We start from the raw sequence: 16,493 nt of genomic DNA on the forward strand, positions 1-16,493 counted from the left end.
ATCTTCCGTCTTTTTCTCGATCTTTTGATGTTTCTTGATGGGCACCATTGTAATATTTGTGTTGTCCATCTTTCATCCGTTCTTCTTGCAATGTGTCCTGCCCATTTCAACAAGCAAGGTATATTCTATTCTACCCCTCTAACCTCCTCCACACTTCTCTTCTGCTCCGCAGGTATCGCCACCTCCACACCACACGCTCAAACACACCTCCACCGTCGCTGGAGATCATCGCTCCTCCCCCCACCTCTCCTCTTCCTCCCCTCCTCCTCACATATCCACCTCCCTTAACAACAATCTTAACGAGTTAGACTCTCTCCTCCAAGACCTGAGCTCACACAAATACCCCGCTAGCTCCGCCCCTCAATATTCCCCTCCTGCGTCAGCCAATCAAAATCAACAATTCTCCTCCAATCAGAGTCAACACTTCTCCTCCAATCAGGTCTATTCCCCTCCCGCTAATCAGCTCTCTGCGCGCGCAGTCGGAGACCTAGGCTCCTCCCCTTCGCGAAAGGACGCACCGTACGCCCCGCCCCCTTTGGATACGACGCGTCAGCCAATCAAAATCAACAATTCTCCTCCAATCAGGTCTATTCCCCTCCCGCCAATCAGCTCTCTGCGCGCGCAGTCGGAGACCTAGGCTCCTCCCCTTCGCGAAAGGACGCACCGTACGCCCCGCCCCCTTTGGATACGATCGTGAAGGGAAGCCCAGCCTCGCCCGCCCCTGCACCCTCCCCTCTGCCAGCGAGCTTCCAGCCGTCGAGTAACTGTGAGTCATTGCATGCCTTTTGTTTGCTTTACTTTCTATTACCCTGTGTAGGTATTGAACGTGGTAGTGAGAAAGAAGGTTTTATTTTTCTGTGATTGCCTTTTTTACTTTCTATTACTACAGTATAGCGGAGCTATACTAGTAATGAAAGTATTGCAATCGGTCCAAATTTTCAAAATCGGGAAATGGTTGGAAATATCCGTTTTGGGATCCCCTGATGTCAAAAAAGTGATTTTTAGCCCATGGTCTGTACGTAACGTACGTACGTACGTAACGTACGTACGTACGTAACGTACGTACGTACGTAACGTACGTACGTACGTAACGTACGTCGTACGTACGTACGTACGTATGTATGTACGTATGTATGTATGTATGTGTGTACCACAGGTTTTTCTTTTTGGGCAAAAAGAAATCCCAAAGACTCTCAAGATTGAGAATGTGTTTTCTTCATATTTTGCCAAGCGTTTGGAACAGATTTTGATGTGTAGGTACCATCAAAATTGTGTGGGTTCGAATCCTGTCATCAGGGCTGTATTTGACGAAGCTGCGGTACATTACACTTGACATAATAGAAAAGCTTATACCAAAAGGATTAGTTTTCACGTTTTCAGGCTGTTTGATAATAAGCAAATTGTTCTGCGTGACGTATTTCTTTATTGTACTTCTTTAATAGATTTTGTGAGTTATACAGAACTTGCGAAATATTTCGAACGTGTTGAAGTTATTTCCCGGTCTTTACGCGATCCGGTTCTGAATTTCGCGATTTGCGTCTGAATTTCACGCACACACATGCATATTTTAAAGTCAAGTACAAGACACCGAATGTCATAATTTACGGCATGCCGGGAGCCGCATGCCGGTGGCGTCTGACGTGCATTACTTGCAGGCCACACAATGGCAAAACATGAACAGATAATTCGTTTTTTGTGAGTTATACAGAACTTGCGAAATATTTCGAACGTGTTGAAGTTATTTCCCGGTCTTTACACGATCCGGTTCTGAATTTCACGCATTTCGCGATTTGCGTCTGAATTCCACGCACAGTCGCACACACATGCATATTTTAAAGTCAAGTACAAGACACCGAATGTGGCGAATGTCATAATTTACGGCATGCCGTGAACCACATGCCGGTGGCGTCTGACGTACATTACTTGCAGGCCGCACAATGGCAAAACATGAACAGATAATTCGTAGATTCATATCTATGTATATGTATAGGTTTCAAAACATGAACAGATAATTCGTAGATTCGTGTCTATACGTATAGATTGCAGAATATATGGACATATAATTCGTAGATTCGTATAACGTGTACCTATATAGGTATACGACGTTATACGCTTTGGTATTGAAATATGTATGTTTATCGATTCCAGTAAGTCAGTACACACGCTACGAGGCCTGCCTCGGTGGTGTAGTGGTCAAGACGCTCGCCTGGTAAACAGGACTGTCTGACTTTAAGGTGAGATTTTTTTTTCCAGTGGTTTGACAGAGGGAACTGTAACTATTGTCTTGTCATCCCGTAAGCGAAAACTGAAAATTCCTCAGGCATTCTGAGGAGGAGTTGCAAGTGGGTAAAAATTATAAATAAATGGTCGATTCCTATGTAAAAAGTTGTGAAAAATTCGAAACATAGTCGATTCACATCGATCGACGGTCGTCGACTTGTGGACACACCTTAATACTAGACCTCATTCTGCATCAACACTCAAACTAAGATCTTGTTCTTCAGTGCGATGGTCAGCTCTTTGCAAATTGGGTCCGCTTTTACCATGGTGTGTCCCATTATTACTTTTATGTTCAGTTTCATGAGTTCATGTATCTTCAGCCTTTTGAGACGTCGCGTCGACTGAAACCGTACACTGCCTTGACCCTCGACAACATAGCTTCAACTCTTCACCTCGTCGATCGACAGCGTCGACTATCAATACTCAAACTAAGATCTTGTTCTTCAGTGCGATGGTCAGCTCTTTGCAAATTGGGTCCGCTTTTACCATGGTGTGTCCCATTATTACTTTTATGTTCAGTTTCATGAGTTCATGTATCTTCAGCCTTTTGAGACGTCGCGTCGACTGAAACCGTACACTGCCTTGACCCTCGACAACATAGCTTCAACTCTTCACCTCGTCGATCGACGGCGTCGACTATGTGTGGACACCGACTATTTGAGAACACTCGTTACTATTATTACTATCAAAACCGCCTTACCTTACAAGGCCACGCCGATGCAATTTATTATTGGTTGTTCAAAATGCATCTCCTTAGTGTACGATTCTTCAGTCCAAGAGTGTCAAATGTGGAACGTTAGGAGAAAACCAGCCGTTCCGAGAACGAATCTCACCTGTTTGGGATACAATTCGCCTCAGCTTTGGAGCTAAATACGACTGTGTCAGGACCTAAAGATGTGATCGATTGTTCAATAGTCAACACATCAGTCGTAGAGTGTATCTCGCTGGAACATTGAGTGCATGTGCATGATCGGAAAGTTAACGTAGGACAGACATGCATCTCCTTAGTGTACGATTCTTCAGTCCAAGAGTGTCAAATGTGGAACGATAGGAGAAAACCAGCCGTTCCGAGAACGAATCTCACCTGTTACGGATACAATTCGCCTCGGCTTTGGAGCTAAATACGACTGTGTCAGGACCTAAAGATGTGATCGACTGTTCAATAGTCAATACATCAGTCGTAGAGTGTATCTCGCTGGAACATTGAGTGCATGTGCATGATCGGAAAGTTAACGTAGGACAGATTGGAGTGGCAGATATTGAGTGCTCCCATAGTAATGATGATTGCCCACCATTGTATGTTTGAATTATGATCGATTAGAGTGGCGAAGTTCGATTTGGATTAGTTGTATTTTCCTTTCCGAATTTCCCCTCTTCTGAAGCTCGTTTCGCCTCTTTTGGCGTGATAGTGCCTGTACTACGTAACCCAGAGGAAATCAAAGATGGCGTGCCATCGGAAGTGGCAGATATTGAGTGCTCCCATAGTAATGATGATTGCCCACCATTGTATGTTTGAATTATGATCGATTAGAGTGGCGAAGTTCGAGGAGCTAAATACGACTGTGTCAGGACCTAAAGATGTGATCGGCTGTTCAATAGTCAATACATCAGTCGTAGAGTGTATCTCGCTGGAACATTGAGTGCATGATCGGAAAGTTAACGTAGGACAGATTGGAGTGGCAGATATTGAGTGCTCCCATAGTAATGATGATTGCCCACCATTGTATGTTTGAATTATGATCGATTAGAGTGGCGAAGTTCGATTTGGATTAGTTGTATTTTCCTTTCCGAATTTTCCTTCTTCTGAAGCTCGTTTCGCCTCTTTTGGCGTGATAGTGCCTGTTACTACGTAACCCAGAGGAAATCAAAGATGGCGCGCCATCGGAATCGGTAGTAATAAAAGTCTTGTGTAGAAGAGTTAAACATTACGCCGATTAGGCTACAAACCACTTTGTCAATGTATGACACATCTTTTAATTAATTTTGATATCGAAATTGGTGAAAGAATATCATACAAAACCTGAAGAGAAGACTGACGAAGTTCTGAAAGAACAAATTATTCCGAAATCAATTTCAGGAAGTGTGTTACCAAATTGGTCTAAAAAATCTGCATATTGTCCGATTTTCAGGCTATATTCAGCATCTTACTTTATGAATAACGCCTTTCTCTATGTTGAAAAATTCTCTGAGTGGGTGTATAAAAATGAGTCCCTAGTCATTAGGCTACAAACCACTTTGTGAATGTATGACACATCTTTTAATTAATTTTGATATCGAAATTGGTGAAAGAATATCATACAAAACCTGAAAGACTGACGAAGTTCTGAAAGAACAAATTATTCCGAAATCAATTTCAGGAAGTGTGTTACCAAATTGGTCTAAAAAGTCTGCATATTGTCCGATTTTCAGGCTATATTCAGCATCTTACTTCATGAATAACGCCTTTCTCTATGTTGAAAAATTCTCTGAGTGGGTGTATAAAAATGAGTCCCTAGTCCCTACACCACTGGTGTTCTGCTATTATCACACCATAGTTTATCATTGCACGCAATATTGAGTACTTTTAAGTCAGTTTATCAGCTCATATCCAGGTGATTTTTCCTCTCCTAATTTTCCGAACCTATTTCCTTGTTTACTTTTTGGAATTGTTTGTTTTATAGTTCTTTTATCGGGGTTTTTCCTTTTGTTTTACCTGTTTTCGTATTTCCTTCTTCGAATTGTTTGTTTTGTAGTTTTTTAATCGGGATTTTTCTTCAATAGGTAAACTATTTTCATATTTCCTTCTTCAAATTGTTTGTTTTATAGTTTTCTTATCGGAGGTTTTTCTTTTTAATTGATATTCTGTACTGTTTTATTTATGAGTCATTTGTTAGTTTTGAACTTAATGCGTTTTCTTCAAACGTAATTTACGAGATTCCGATTCAGTCTACAAATTTGTTGATTAGTCCTCGGTAGGAATTTTTCGTTATCAAAAATTGTCGGAATGTTTGACTTTCTTGGGTATTTTGTTCGTCGTCAGTAATATTGAAAGAGTTAGTGGGTATAGTGAAAACAAAACTTTACGTTTAATTCCATCATTTCAATCTCGTAGTTTGTGGTCTAAACGGTTGGCTTTCTCCTATCCCGTCTTTCTTTGCTTTCGGGACGATAAGACCTCAGCAGTTACAGTTCCCTCTATCAAGCCTCTTAAAAAATCACTCCTCTTCACCTTTTCCCGTTTATACGGGGCGTTTTTTGTCAGCTTTTTTTTCAATTCCATCAAGCCTCTTAAAAAATCACTCCTCTTCACCTTTTCCCGTTTATACGGGGCGTTTTTTGTCAGCTTTTTTTTCAAACCTCTTCATAAATAGTTTTGTGGAGTTTTGTTGGGATGGCTTCAAAATCGAGTTGTGAGGTATGTGTGCATTTATTGAGCAAACTTTTTCAAACCTCTTCATAAATAGTTTTTTGGAGTTTTGTTGGGATGGCTTCAAAATCGAGTTGTGAGGTATGTGTGCATTTATTGAGGAAGGTCTCGTTACCCCAGCATGAATTATACCGTGGCGTATAGCTGGCGGAACTGAGTAAACAGAGGGAAAAATTTGGACGAAGCTGCAGTTTTTGGAACAATGTATAAAGATAATAGGGAAATGGGAGGGAAAAAAAGAAGAGAAATTTCAGAAAACCGTAAACGGGAACAAACATAAAGGTGACAAAAATAAAAGAAGTAGGTACTTAAAAAAGAAGAAAACAAAAAAGCAGACTTGACGAAAAAAAAAACAAAACCAAAACTCGTTTGCGAGAAAGAAAATGTTATGAAATCTCATCAATCATTGTAAAATTGTCTGGCGAAAACGGTGCAAAAATTTTCCATGGTGTGTGTGCGAACGGTGGGTAAAATTCAGATTTTGACAGCTTAAAAATGGGCTCTCGTCAGTATGAAAATTGGCAGTCGCCAGAAATGGCCAGAATAGAAATGGGCACTTGATTTCAGCACCATATATGACACTTCACAAATTACCTGTACAAAATGTCTAGGTAATATTTGAGTTTTACCTAATAGTTTTGCTCATCCCACATGATGATCAAAATAGAACTTTGCTCATCCCACATAATGGTCAAAATAAAACCATCTCGAGATTGGCATGGTTCATACAACATAAGTAAACATGGTCAAGTATTGTAATTAACTTTTCAGTCATTTTTACTGGGCCGATTGACTTGAAACTTGACAGACTATCTTGGATGATGATAGTCAAAATAAAACCATCTCGAGATTGGCATGGTTCATACAACATAAGTAAACCGTCTTTAACATGGTCAAGTATTGTAATTAACTTTTCAGTCATTTTTACTGGGCCGATTGACTTGAAACTTGACAGACTATCTTGGATGATGATAGGCTGGTATTAAAAATAAGAAGATGAGCATGTTATAAGAGGAAGAGGCTATCCATTGGTATTAAACCTTAAATAAGTTACAATACAATTTATACAATTGAAAGCTTGTACGGATCTAGAACTGTTTGAAAACCACTGCTTTATCCGAAAAAAAGGCTGAACTCTTGTTTGAACCGCATAAAAGAAAGGTGTTCTCTACACACATATTAAACAAAAGTGACTTTTCATGTTATAACAGGAAGAGACTATCCATCGGTATTAAACCTTAAATATGTTACAATACAATTTATACAATTGAAGGCTTGTACGGGTCTAGAACTGTTTGAAAACCACGGCTTTATCCGAAAAAAAGGCTGAACTCTTGTTTGAACCGCATAAAAGAAAGGTGTTCTCTACACACATATTAAACAAAAGTGACTTTTACCTAAATGGTTTACTAAATGTGACCTGTAAACTGTAATCTTAAATATTAAAAAAAAGGCCTGTAAAATAAGGAGAACCTCTACTTCAAAGTACATCAAGAAGTAGTGGTTCTCATTCTACGGTACCATATGCCCCATGTGTCCAGCTACCGCCCTCGTGCCCTCGTCCCCATCCAACATGAACGGCACCATGGACTCGAACTCCTACCATCATCAATTCAACGGGCACAACTCTGTGGACACCCTGTTGGACGAACTCAACTCGAGTTTACCACACGAGTAAGTTGATTTGAATTATTTGGATTAGTTATTAAGTCTAGAATTACCCGATGTTTTTAGCTAAATTCCCATTAGGGATGAGTTCAATCAATAATAATAAATAAATGGCGCTTCTTTGTGTTATTATATTACAATTTTGGTGCTGGGAGCTGACATTAGGATTGTAGCATTTTCCAAATATCTCAATAATCCTAAAACCCAATCTTTACTTACCATGCTGCACCGGTCGCTATGCACATTTATATTACATAGCTACTCATTTTCCTCACGCGGCTGAGTGGGCCCCGCAACAGCCAGTCACAGAGTCATTCATTTGCATGATACAATTTTTTGACACCGCCGCGAAGTCTCCCGCGCAGTGCAAGGCGAGCGCAGTGACCACTACGCCATAGGAGTTGACTAATAACACGAATAATATCCAATATTCATTCTAATTTCCAGCGAAAAAGGCAACCATGTGGTGACCAAACTCCTGATGGAAGAAATGACCACAACCACGACCACCACCGTACGCCTTAGCATTTTTCAAATATCTCAATAATCCTAAAACCCAATCTTTACTTACCATGCTGCACCGGTCGCTATGCACATTTATATTACATATGTAGCTACTCATTTTCCTCACGCGGCTGAGTGGGCCCCGCAATAGCCAGTCACACGGCTGAGTGGGCCCCGCAATAGCCAGTCACAGAATCATATTTTATTTGCATGATACAATTTTTTGACACCGCCGCGAAGTCTCCCGCGTGCAAGGCGAGCGCAGTGACCACTACGCCATAGGAGCTGACTAATAACACGAATAATATCCAATATTTATTCTAATTTCCAGCGAAACAGGCAACCATGTGGTGACCAAACTCCTGATGGAAGAAATGACCACAACCACGACCACCACCGTACGCCACGCAACTGATCTATTATGATCGATTAGAGTGGCGAAGTTCGATTTGGATTAGTTGTATTTTCCTTTCCGAATGTTCCCTCTTCTGAAGCTCGTTTCGCCTCTTTTGGCGTGATAGTGCCTGTACTATGTAACCCAGACAGAGGAAATCAAAGATGGCGTGCCATCGGAATCGGTAGTAATAAAAGTCTTGTGTAGAAGAGTTAAACATTACGCCGATTAGGCTACAAACCACTTTGTGAATGTATGACACATCTTTTAATTAATTTTGATATCGAAATTGGTGAAAGAATGATAGGAGAAAGCCAGCCGTTCCGAGAACGAACATTATCCCATCAGGATAAAATCCGCCCCGGGCGGGAATCGAACCCGCGGCCTAGCGCTTACAAGGCAGACGCACTACCAACTAAGCTACCTAGGCTGGCGCTTTAAGGTGAGAACTGAGAATTTTGTATCTTCTTCTTGCTCATCACCTTTTCCCGTGTTCAGACGGGGTCGTCGTTTTTCTTCAGCCTCTCAATGAGCCCTACAGCCCTACTGTGTGTGCTTTTTGGTCGACATTTCGTTTTGGCTGAAAAATTCTTTGCTATTTCTTTTTTAAGGGAATTTCAGGCTGGTATCCTCCCTGTATTTTGTTTGATTGATTACGTATTTCCTCATCTAGGTTTCGTGCCGTGCGTGGGTTTTGAAGGTAATTTCATCTTTGGCACATTTCATCGATCCATTATTGTTTTAAATTTCCAATTAAAATCTTTCAATTCGTTTCGTTGTACGAAATTTTTGATTAATGATATCGAACCCACATTGAACATTGATGTTTGCCAATTTTCTCCAAATCATATTTTTATTGAGAAAAAACTCTGTGTAAACAAAACAGTTCGTCAATTAAAAACACATGAAAACTCTTGTCGAATTGTGTTTTAGGTCGGTCTGTTTTGATTTCTTTATAGGTTTTCGTTTATTTTTTCGTGTTTTCCCTTCCTCCCATTAGTTGTTTCACATTTCATTTTAGAAATTTAGAACATATTCAATTATTCACACTCCTTGAGGCTTGAGGTTAAAATACGAAAATGGGTTATGGAGTTTTAGGAAAATTTGGCGGTAGAGAAGATAGAATGTGGTTAGCGCAATGGTCTTCGAATCTGGAGGTTGGTGGTTCGAATCCTTGTAACAAGTATTCATGGGCCAATTTAAATGCCTTTCAAAAATGGGAATTGGGTCTTTTTTCTGACTTTCTTCCCATTTCGAGTATCTTAATATTTATTTCCATTTTTATATCTCTTTTTTCGTTTCTGCAATTCCTTTTTCCTTTCTCTGTAAGATACCTCCCATCTCCATGCTTTCTCTCTCTCTCCCCATCTCTCTGCCTCATCCCTCTCCCTCCCTCTTATGTCACTTCTGTTTTTTGATTCCATAAGTCTATTTTCATAATCTATTCGAACATCCTCTTCAGAGTTGGTGTCCCGCCATTAATCTGGAAAACCAATTAGTGGGGCGAAAGAGTCTGCCACTAAAGAAAATTGGGTAGACATTAGGACAAGTCCGCGCATTAACTTTAAGGTGAAGATTTACCACCGTGGATTGTCTCAGGATTGAGTTCAATACCGTACGCCCTACAGCTTCCAGTGCCACCAGAGAACTTGATGACCTTATGTCGTCCCTGTCTGACTTTAAGGTGAGATTTTTTTTCCAGAGGTTTGACAGAGGGAACTGTAACTATTGTCTTGTCATCCCGTAAGCGAAAACTGAAAATTCCTCAGGCATTCTGACATTTCTATCCTTAAATCTCACCGAATTGTTTCTTGGAAAAAAGAAAAAGAGGAGGTTTGACAGAGGGAACTGTAACAGTTAAGGTCTTATCGTCCCGAAAGCGAAGAGAGAAGGAAGACAGGATAGGAGAAAGCCAGCCGTTCCGAGAACGAACATTATACCATCAGAATTCTGACATTTCTATCCTTAAATCTCACCGAATTGTTTCTTGGAAAAAAAGAAGAAGAGGAGGTTTGATAGATGGAACTGTAACTGCTAAGGTCATATCGTCCCGAAAGCGAAGAGAGAAGGAAGACAGGACAGGAAAAAGCCAGCCGGTCCGAGAACGAACATTATGCCATCAGGATAAAATCCGCCCCGGGCGGGAATCGAACCCGCGACCTAGCGCTTACAAGGCAGAAGCGCTAGCCTTCAAGTTAACTAGGCTGGCTTTAAGGTGAGAACTGAGAATTTTGTATCTTCTTCTTGCTCACCTTTTCCCGTGTTCAGACGGGGTCGTCGTTTTTCTTCAGCCTCTCAATGAGCCCTACAGCCCTACTGTGTGTGCTTTTTGGTCAGCTTTAAGGTGAGAACTGAGAATTTTGTATCTTCTTCTTGCTCATCACCTTTTCCCGTGTTCAGACGGGGTCGTCGTTTTTCTTCAGCCTCTCAATGAGCCCTACAGCCCTACTGTGTGTGCTTTTTGGTCGACATTTCGTTTTGGCTGAAAAATTCTTTGCTATTTCTTTTTTAAGGGAATTTCAGGCTGGTATCCTCCCTGTATTTTGTTTGATTGATTACGTATTTCCTCATCTAGGTTTCGTGCCGTGCGTGGGTTTTGAAGGTAATTTCATCTTTGGCACATTTCATCGATCCATTATTGTTTTAAATTTCCAATTAAAATCTTTCAATTCGTTTCGTTGTACGAAATTTTTGATTAATGATATCGAACCCACATTGAACATTGATGTTTGCCAATTTTCTCCAAATCATATTTTTATTGAGAAAAAACTCTGTGTAAACAAAACAGTTCGTCAATTAAAAACACATGAAAACTCTTGTCGAATTGTGTTTTAGGTCGGTCTGTTTTGATTTCTTTATAGGTTTTCGTTTATTTTTTCGTGTTTTCCCTTCCTCCCATTAGTTGTTTCACATTTCATTTTAGAAATTTAGAACATATTCAATTATTCACACTCCTTGAGGCTTGAGGTTAAAATACGAAAATGGGTTATGGAGTTTTAGGAAAATTTGGCGGTAGAGAAGATAGAATGTGGTTAGCGCAATGGTCTTCGAATCTGGAGGTTGGTGGTTCGAATCCTTGTAACAAGTATTCATGGGTCAATTTAAATGCCTTTCAAAAATGGGGATTGGGTCTTTTTTCTGACTTTCTTCCCATTTCGAGTATCTTAATATGTATTTCCATTTTTTGGGCCAATTTAAATGCCTTTCAAAAATGGGGATTGGGTCTTTTTTCTGACTTTCTTCCCATTTCGAGTATCTTAATATGTATTTCCATTTTTATATCCATCTCTCTTCCTTTTTCGTTTCTGCAATTCCCTTTTTCTTTCTCTGTAAGATACCTCCCATCTCCATGTTTTCTCTCTCTCTCCCCATCTCTCTGCCTCATCCCTCTCCCTCCCTCTTATGTCACTTCTGTTTTTTGATTCCATAAGTCTATTTTCACCTTTCTCTGTAAGATACCTCCCATCTCCATGTTTTCTCTCTCTTTCCCCATCTCTCTGCCTCATCCCTCTCCCTCCCTCTTATGTCACTTCTGTTTTTTGATTCCACAAGTCTATTTTCATAATCTATTCGAACATCCTCTTCGGAGTTGGTGTCCCGCCATTAATCTGGAAAACCAATTAGTGGGGCGAAAGAGTCTGCCACTAATGAAAATTGGGTAGACATTAGGACAAGTCCGCGCATTAACTTTAAGGTGAAGATTTACCACCGTGGATTGTCTCAGGATTGAGTTCAATCCGGGGTCGACCTGGCTATTAAGTATAGGGAAATCCTCGTTTCATCTCAATCCCGAGTTGGTAAACCCCAGCATAAATCCCTCTAAATGTCTAAATTATGTGACCAGTTCTCACTTTTGTCCGTACGTACACAAAGTTTGTACTCTTTTGTGGCCATTTGTTTGCAAGCTTGTTACCTTAACGTAAATGGCCATAACGTAGACACAGAATGGCACCGACTCGAAGAGGTCATAAGCACATACAAATACAACACATTCATATTTCCATAGGGCAGACACACTCATACACTTATTTCTTTAAATAACTTAAACCAAAAAAATTACACATATTTATTTGTACACTGTTTCGTTCTTTCACATTTTTCTTGTGCTCCGAAAAACATAATTTTCGTTCTCTTCTCTCAAACATAAATTTTACTTTTTTCCTACGAGTTTAAAAAATAATTTTAAACAACAATATTTTATAAAATCAAATTGTAAGTGAATTTATTTTCTATATTTTATTAATTTCCAACATTTTTTTTTTCTTTTAATTCAGTTAAATTTATTTTCGTATATTTTTTGAAAAAGTATGTTTGTAGTTTGTACCTTCCTACGGATACCGTAAAAATCTTTGATTACGATCCATAAACGTCAGTTTGAGTCCATTTCCTTTTCAATCCTGATTATCTAAATTTTGAAATGTAATTTTTTGGTTACCATATGGTTCTGAGACTTCTGAGGCGTTAATATATTTTTTAAAATTGTGTAGGCAACTCTAATTTGTCAATCTCTTTCTGTTTCCTTCAACCTTCAGTCAGAGTTTAATCAGTTAATCCTACAGACACTTTGTTCCTACGAAGTGTGCTAACTTTGAACTTCCGCAACTGCTGAGGATTTTTTTGATGGAATACATTATGTAGTTTGTGGGCGGACTTTTATTAGGACTATTATTCAACCCATACGTTGAATTCACTCTGTCCTGAATACAGGATTGAAGACTTCGATTGTGCATTGTTGCACGACAGTTGTCACTCAATGCTTTTATTTCATCGAATTTCATCTTTCTATTACTGAAGTACCCAAAATTCTTGCTTTTTCATAGACGCCTTTTCTTCCCAAAATTCTTGTCTTCAATTCAATCATTACAGAAGGTGAGATTACTTATATTGTCGGACAATCTGCTAAAAGATTCATTTTCTGGATAAAATCTAAGTCGGTATCTTGTCCTCTTCTTATCACAGTATTATTCGCGTTGTTTACCATTCTGAGGACTGAGTAGGTACTGTAGTGGTTAGCGCGATTGACTTCAGGTCTGGAAATTGATAGATCGAGTTGACATCCTAAAAACTAGTCATCCTTATTGGACATCTTGACTGCTTTTATCATAATCATCATCATTGGTTAACAGCGATAAGGCTGGTTTGTTGCAGTATGCCATGTCACAAAAGATCTAACCAGGTCGCAGTGACCAAGGGCGTTTATTAAAGCCGATGGCCCTACCTTTACCAATGTTTCCCTGTCTTCTCCCTTCCTCTTGAGATCATAGTACTGCTTTTATAAACATGAATAAAACAGCTCCAATAGTTCCCAGTTTAGGCATCCAGGGAATACACAAATCCTTCATCATCCCACGTCGTTTTAATCCCTCTGGTTGACTCCAAATTCAGAACAAAATATAGCCGAAAACGCTCATTCTGATTTTTTTAAATATTATTATTAGAGGTTTGATAGAGGGAACTGTAACTGCCAAGGTCTTATCGTCCCGAAATCGAAGAGAAGGAAGACGGGATAGGAGGAAAGCCAGCCGTTCCGAGAACGAATGTTATCCCATCAGGATAAAATCCGCCCCGGGCGGGAATCGAACCCGCGGCCTAGCGCTTACAAGGCAGACGCGCTACCAACCAAGCTAACTAAGCTGGCATTCCGAATCTGTCCCAGACTTCTTCAACGTCCATTTAATTCGGCATCGCTTTGAATTGCTAAACTGATAAAATACTCTACGTGTTTTTGTGTACAAAATCCACACTTAATTCCCTCAGCCCGTGTCGGGTGACCTATTTCCCAATTTACAGTTTTTCGTGCATATTTCGGTGTCTTCTATTAATCTGTTGCCATGGGGCAAGATAGAGTCCGACATCAGGGCGTAGGTGTTTACATACGATCAGAGCGAGTGAAATTTCTGATGAAATATTCCCCCATTCTCACTCTTTAACGCCTCCTCGCGTGAAGACAAATTTGAGGCTGATAAGTTTGCTTGACGTTTTAATTTCGGACCATGATTAAATTTTACTAATTTCATCTGAATTCGTAGATTCGTATTAGCCTAACCCATCCCCAGGGGCAGCCACCCTCACACCTAAGCCTCAGAGTGGGCTTTTTGTGCATGGAGTTCAGCTTCATCTGAATTAGATTCGTTTGAATTAGAAATATGTACATCGGCATTAGATTTGTGGGAACATGCCAGTACAACACATCCTTTTTTTCAAGAGGTTTGATAGAGAGAACTGTATCAACGGAGGTCTTATCGTCCCGAAATCGATGTGAGAAGGAGGACAGGATAGGAGAAAGCCAGCAGCCATTCGGGAACGAACCTTATCTATTCAGGATAAAGTTTGCCCCGGGCGGGAATCGAACCCGCGACTCGTTCTTTCATTAGTATGTCAGTCGTGTCCTGTTGATTACTAATGTTGTGCCATTGAATGCATCCGGAACAAGCACAATATTTAGAAAGAGAAAAGTGACATCATCTTGTACAGGGTCATCAATGACATTGATAACCTATTCGACACATTCATCATCTTGAACATCATTCATATCAATATCATTATCAATGGTACCTAAAGGTGTGTCCACTGTCCACACATAGTCGACCGGCCGTCGATTCACATCGATCGACGGTCGTCGACTTGTGGACACACCTTAATACTAGACCTCTTTCTGCTTCTGCATCAATACTCAAACTAGGATCTTCTTGTTCTTCAGTGAATCAGTGCGATGGTCAGCTCTTTGCAAATTGGGTCCGCTTTTACCATGGTGTATCCCATTATTATTACCTTTATGTTCAGTTTCATGAGTTCATGTATCTTCAGCCTTTTGAGACGTCGCGTCGACTGAAACCGTACACTGCCTCGACAACATAGCATCAACTCTTCACCTCGTCGATCGACAGCGTCGACTATGTGTGGACACCGACTATTTGAGAACACTCGTTACTATTATTACTATCAAAACAACGTAAATGGCCATAACGCAGACACAGAATGGCACAGACTCGAAGAGGTCATAAACACATACAAATACAGCACATTCATATTTCCATAGGGCAGACACACTCATACACTTATTTCTTTAAATAACTTAAACCAAAAAAATTATACATATTTATTTGTACACTGTTTCGTTCTTTCACATTTTTCTTGTGCTCCGAAAAACATAATTTTCGTTCTCTTCTCTCAAACATAAAACAAACTTTGTACTCTTTTGTGGCCATTTGTTTGTAAGCTTGTTACCTTAACGTAAATGGCCATAACGTAGACACAGAATGGCACAGACTCGAAGAGGTCATAAGCACATACAAATACAGCACATTCATATTTCCATAGGGCAGACACACTCATACACTTATTTCTTTAAATAACTTAAACCAAAAAAATTATACATATTTATTTGTACACTGTTTCGTTCTTTCACATTTTTCTTGTGCTCCGAAAAACATAATTTTCGTTCTCTTCTCTCAAACATAAATTTTACTTTTTTCCTACGAGTTTAAAAAATAATTTTAAACAACAATATTTTATAAAATCAAATTGTAAGTGAATTTATTTTCTATATTTTATTAATTTCCAACATTTTTTTTTTCTTTTAATTCAGTTAAATTTATTTTCGTATATTTTTTGAAAAAGTATGTTTGTAGTTTGTACCTTCCTACGGATACCGTAAAAATCTTTGATTACGATCCATAAACGTCAGTTTGAGTCCATTTCCTTTTCAATCCTGATTATCTAAATTTTGAAATGTAATTTTTTGGTTACCATATGGTTCTGAGACTTCTGAGGCGTTAATATATTTTTTAAAATTGTGTAGGCAACTCTAATTTGTCAATCTCTTTCTGTTTCCTTCAACCTTCAGTCAGAGTTTAATCAGTTAATCCTACAGACACTTTGTTCCTACGAAGTGTGCTAACTTTGAACTTCCGCAACTGCTGAGGATTTTATTTTATAAAATCAAATTGTAAGTTAATTTATTTTCTATATTTTATTAATTTCCAACATTTTTTTTCTTTCAATTCAGTTAAATTTATTTTCGTATATTTTTTGAAAAAGTGTGTTTGTAGTTTGTACCTTCCAACGGATACCGTAAAAATCTTTGATTACGATCCATAAACGTCAGGTTGAGTCCATTTCCTTTTCAATCCTGATTATCTAAATTTTGAAATGTAATTTTTTGGTTACCATATGGTTCTGAGACTTCTGAGGCGTATGTGCACTAGTCAAGAGTCACATCAGACTTCGTATTTTCGATTG

The 16,493-nt window shown here is 39.4% G+C and overlaps 2 protein-coding genes and 1 non-coding gene across 4 annotated transcripts in view; 1 reads left to right on the forward strand and 2 right to left on the reverse strand.

Annotated features, from left to right (window-relative positions):
• The window catches only part of LOC103507307, a 33,064-nt gene extending 29,813 nt beyond the window's left edge, over positions 1-3,251 (reverse strand). Inside the window, exon 1 of the mRNA XM_026822207.1 lies at positions 2,981-3,251. The gene's annotated coding sequence lies outside the window, so the exon portion shown is untranslated. The remainder of the gene's footprint in view (positions 1-2,980) is intronic.
• LOC103507300 (leupaxin) overlaps positions 1-16,493 on the forward strand; it is a 69,334-nt gene that overhangs the window by 36,737 nt on the left and 16,104 nt on the right. Inside the window, exons 3-7 of one of the 2 annotated variants that reach the window (XM_026822204.1) lie at positions 173-495; positions 642-766; positions 7,228-7,360; positions 7,802-7,865; positions 9,865-9,936. In XM_026822204.1, the coding sequence (XP_026678005.1) occupies positions 173-495; positions 642-766; positions 7,228-7,360; positions 7,802-7,865; positions 9,865-9,936 (717 nt within the window). Of the gene's footprint in view, positions 1-172; positions 496-545; positions 767-7,227; positions 7,361-7,801; positions 7,866-9,864; positions 9,939-16,493 lie in introns of both variants that reach the window. The other variant, XM_026822205.1, reaches the window with a different exon arrangement.
• Trnat-ugu lies at positions 8,610-8,682 on the reverse strand. The gene has a single exon. It is a non-coding gene; the product is annotated as a tRNA-Thr (tRNA).

Source organism: Diaphorina citri, unplaced genomic scaffold (assembly GCF_000475195.1).
Source record: "Diaphorina citri unplaced genomic scaffold, Diaci psyllid genome assembly version 1.1 scaffold304, whole genome shotgun sequence".
Lineage (NCBI taxonomy): Eukaryota > Metazoa > Arthropoda > Insecta > Hemiptera > Psyllidae > Diaphorina > Diaphorina citri.